This window comes from Nestor notabilis, unplaced genomic scaffold (assembly GCF_000696875.1).
Source record: "Nestor notabilis isolate BGI_N333 unplaced genomic scaffold, ASM69687v1 scaffold12255, whole genome shotgun sequence".
In the NCBI taxonomy this organism is placed as follows: Eukaryota; Metazoa; Chordata; class Aves; order Psittaciformes; family Psittacidae; genus Nestor; species Nestor notabilis.
In genome coordinates this window covers 1-4,557 of record NW_009927965.1, presented here as the reverse complement: position 1 = coordinate 4,557, position 4,557 = coordinate 1, and the positions used below count along the sequence as shown (strand labels likewise).

Here is a 4,557-nt window from a genome sequence, read left to right as displayed (position 1 = left end):
TGAACAGCGTTGGGGAGGCGTGCACCGAGCTGAAGCGCGAGTACGACCAGTGCTTCAACCGCTGGTTCGCGGACAAGTTCCTCAAGGGCGACAGCGCCGGTGACCCCTGCGGGCAGCTCTTCAAGCGCTACCAGCTCTGCGTGCAGGTGATGCCCGCCGCTCACCCGGTAACCCCCGGAGGAGCTGCCGCCGCGCTCCGTATCTGCCCTTGTCTTCCGTTTCTGTCGGTCATGACTCGCAGTGTTTTACGGGTGTCTCTGACTGCGTTTTTCTCGTTAATGAAACTTCTGAGCCTGCTCGTTCCGAGGCTCTTGTGTGATGGCATCCGGGCTACGTGTAGTTCCACAGCAGCCTTCCAGTATCTGAAGGGGGCCTGCAAGGATGCCGGAGACTCTTCACCAGGGACTGTACTGATAGGACAAGAGGTGATGGGTTTAAACTTAAACAGGGGAAGTTCAGGTTAGGTATAAGGCAGAAGCTCTTCCCTGCCAGCTGAGGCGCTGGCACAGGGTGCCCAGAGAAGCTGTGGCTGGCCCAACACCGGCAGGGTGTACGGTTTGGGGCTTGGAGCAACCTGCTGTAGTGGAAGGTGTCCCTGCCCTGTGGGAGGGGGCTGGAACTTTAAGGTCCCTTCCAACCCAAACCAGTCTGTGATTCTATGCATTCTCAGTACCTACTTGAACATCTCCAATATTGAAGCTTTATCCAAACCAAGCTTAAGACTGCTTTTTATAGATCATGTTTGCCACCAAAGATTACATTACTTAGCACTATAAAGGTGTGTCAACTTTAACTTTTGGGGGGGGGTGTTTCTAATTTCAGAAAGCTATCAAGGAAAAGGACATACCCATCGAAGGCCTGGAGTTCATGGGCCCAAACAAAGGAAAAACTGAAAACTCCTCCTGACCTCAGCTGCATGGATGGAGTCACTAATAGGAACCTTTGAACTAAGCAACACCACCTGGCAGATGGCTCGACGCCACCTGCATATGACCTTTGTTAAAGCTGCTTTCTAGAAGCCAGGAACCTTCTCTGCTTGTTAAAAAAAAAAAAAGGCAAAAAAAGACTGGATGATGTGGTAACTGCCTCCTTTTCGGTGAATTTTGGTGGTGGTTCAGCATCTAACAGCGTGAAAAGCCCTTTGAACTAACTTCACCTTGAATGTACTCTCTAATGGGAGAATGCTGCTTAGAGTGGGCTGAGGTAGTAGTTGCTTTGTGACTGATTTCTCTTGCTTATTTATATAACACTTGAAAGTGTTTAAAAAATAATATGAAAGAGGTTGATTTACTTTGTCTCCTCTCTGTGCTGCTGAATTTTGGTGGAAGAAGTTTGGTTTATATTATCCTGGATGCTGAGGGGCTAAACCATGGTTTTGTATCAGCAACAGAGATGGTATAAAAGCACTCTATTGGACCTGCATTAACATAGCTCCAATAAATATAACCAGGTTATGTTTTGTTCAAGTAATAACTGTCTAGTAGAATCTGATTGTGACCTCTAGGAGGGATGGAATATGAGTAGGACACTTTTAATGCTTCTTCAGACTTTTCTGAGGTACTGAAACAATCCTAAACTGGAATTCTCTCTCCTTTAGCATTACACGTTCCTGCAGTACATGGTGGCAGCACAGCCCTGGCCATCGTTTTCCACACTGCCACAAAGCACTGGGCTGGCCACCATCACCATTGGGCTTTTGCTTGTGGTGGTTAAAGTGTGTGTGGAATGAGGGAAACATGGCTTGTCAAGCTTCACTTGACAGCTGGTGATGTTAAAATCCCCAGCTGCTACTCAGGGATCTCGCCTGCTCATGAAGCTGCTCCTGAGCTGTGTGTACTTTGTGCCTAGGAAAGCAAACAAGTGTTTCTTGTGCTGGTTTGTGAGCTGCAGCAACTAGAAAAAGGGTGTTTGGAAGAGAAGCAAGGGATCAGCATCCATCCTGTCTGGTGGCCCTGTGAGCACAGTGGCAGAGGAGGAGGTTTCTGTTGATCCGAATGTAGGGGTGGGGAAAAGCTATCCCTTCTCATTACACCAGCACAGGTGAGAGAGTAAAAAATACAGTGGCCTAGGGATGAAAGAGAAGTCAAATTCCTCATTATCCTAGAATTTCAGTAAGGAAAAAAGTGAGCTTCAGTCTCGCTGCTTTTTAGCACTACCTGAAGGATCATTCAGAGGTCTTACTTTTCTAAAGGCGCAGTTCTCAAACATAAAAGCTGGCTTGTCTGGACCACAGCCCCTCAGGAATGGCCCCACACGTGGAGTCATGTGGGACATGTGCCCATCAGTGCCTTGTTCTGTGCTTTTCAACACTGAAGTTGCCTTAGCAGCCATTCTACCAGCAAGTGGGTGGAATACATTCTATTGGAACATGAGGGTGTCCCACAGCGCCCACTTCGAGATTTTCATTTGCCATCCATCATTCCTTTCAGCAGCAAGGTGCCAAGTCAGCTGCTGCATTCTTCCTTTTGGGAAGAACAGAGTTAATGACAGTTAAGACATAGCTCTCTCTTTCAAACCATTCAATAAAACCAGGCGTCACAGGAGGAATTGGGAAATGGTTGACTTGCAGTGAGGAAAAACTTCAAAAATAATATTATATTGAAACGGAGTTGTGAGCAAGATACATGCTGATAAACTGGATAAACTACACTGTGCAAAGTGTAGCTAAACATCTTTCCTGCCACTCCCTCTCCCAAAGGGGGATAAGAGAAAATGCATTTATGATGTTAATAAATACTGCAATAGCTGATTATGCAGAATGTGCTTTAGTATGTACTGAATTTTAATCTACATTGTTAGCCTGATACCTGTTCATCTGGCTGTGAGTTTACAGTGATCAGTTAAACCAGACATGATGAAGTAATGTCCTGGGCTGAGTGTGTTCTGTTGTTAGTATTACCAGATACGGGAGCAGGTATAAACATTCAGGCATCTGAACCCCTTTGCTCCTGCACTGTATCCCGTGGGAAGCCTCAATGTTTTAAGCAAACACTGGACTAAAGAATTTCTAAGGATTCAGATTAACGAAAAAGTCGGGTACTAAATTCAAGTTCAGACTTGTTTATTTAAAGGACCTCTACACAAGCACAGACAGAGGCCACCACACCACTCAGCTTCAGCACAGAAGGAATAGAGTTTCTTAAACGATGGTTCCCACACAATATTCTGTTCCAAGATGGGAAGAGCCAACGTTCTGGCTGTAGTCAGGATCTTAATTTTAATCTTCATAACCGGTTGGGAGAGGATTAACATGGGGGTTGTGGAACAGAGTTTTCTTCCCGTCACCCCAGGGGAAAGGCTGTAGAATGAACAAAGGAAACAAGGCAGCGTCAGCTGAGTGATCCATAAAGCACAGGAAACTGACAGCAACATGGACTCAAATGTCACACAGCTCCACAGGCTGATGAATTAAACAAGTTGGCATCTGTTCCCAGGCTGCAGAAGCAAGAGTTTTAGAACATTCCCTGAGCTGGCGCTGCCATCTCTAAACAAGATCATAGAATCCCAGCCTGGTCTGGGTTGAAGAGACCTTAAAGTTCCTCCAGTTCCAACCCCCTGCCACGGGCAGGGACACCTTCCACTACAGCAGGTTGCTCCAAGCCTGTGTCCAAGCTGGCCTTGAACACTGCCAGGGATGGGGCAGCCACAGCTTCTCTGGGCACCCTGTGCCAGCGCCTCAGCACCCTCACAGGGAAGAGCTTCTGCCTAAAATCTAATCTAAATCTCTTCTCTGTCAGCTTAAAGCCATTCCCACTTGTTTCATTCCTACATGCCACTCTCCAGATTTCTTGTCAGCCCCTTTAGGTGCTGGAAGGATCTTTGCTCTTACTTAAATATCAGCTGTGCTATACAAGGAGGGCCCCAGCTTTGAGAATATGGGATCTTCTGTTAGCTTTCAGATGCGTATTAGTTTAAGGTGAGTACAGCAGCTCCAAGACTGTAATGTTTTTCAGCAAGACATTAGCAGGATTATTTGGGGTGAGAAGGCTTGTGAATACCACAGGTGCTTCACCTGTGCTGTAAGGAACTCTGGCTGCCTCAGAAACAAAGCCACAAGTGAAGATCATGGGTAAGTGCACAGCACCTCATGTAGCAAGCAAGAAAGCTGCAGACACTGTGGTAGCTCCGCAATCACAGGAGAAAAGGAAAGCCTCTAAACAGAGCAAAGGAACTTACCTTGGTCCGGATCCGGAGATGAGTGTAAGGAATAAACTCGGGTCTCTCGTGCGGCTGCTTCCCTTTCAGGTAGCAGTTCAGCATGCAAACACCCACACCGGGCAGGGCCACCACGAAGGTCAGTATCTTCCACATACGGGCTGGTGGGGAGCACAACAGGAATTAGAACGACAAACTAAAAGTTTCCGTTAGTGACCCGGTGGCACGTTAAACGCAGCAAGAGCAATGAGGAGACAACGGATGCTCTCATCCCTCACTCGAGCGTGGGGCTCCCTCCCGTTGTGCACAGGGACACCGGAGCTCCGCTCCGCCGGGGATCCTGCGCTCACGGTTCACGCCACAGCTCCCCCGGGGCACCGCCGCCCCTCGCCGGGGCTCGCA

The 4,557-nt window shown here is 47.8% G+C and overlaps 2 protein-coding genes across 2 annotated transcripts; one reads left to right on the top strand and one right to left on the bottom strand.

Moving 5' to 3' along the window:
- Nucleotides 1-5: 5 nt before the first annotated feature.
- On the top strand, nucleotides 6-1,049 carry TRIAP1 (TP53 regulated inhibitor of apoptosis 1; the record flags this gene model as incomplete). The annotated part of the gene is made up of 2 exons (XM_010014301.1): nucleotides 6-146; nucleotides 823-1,049. Coding segments are annotated over 2 exons (225 nt in total), but the record flags the coding sequence as incomplete, so codon positions are not given.
- A 2,168-nt stretch (nucleotides 1,050-3,217) lies between these two features.
- On the bottom strand, nucleotides 3,218-4,311 carry LOC104399605 (cytochrome c oxidase subunit 6A1, mitochondrial). Its single transcript, XM_010014300.1, has 2 exons — nucleotides 4,177-4,311; nucleotides 3,218-3,298 (listed from the first exon to the last, which is right to left on the bottom strand). The coding sequence occupies exons 1-2, from the start codon at nucleotides 4,309-4,311 to the stop codon at nucleotides 3,218-3,220; spliced, it is 216 nt and encodes a 71-aa protein (XP_010012602.1).
- Nucleotides 4,312-4,557: the final 246 nt, after the last annotated feature.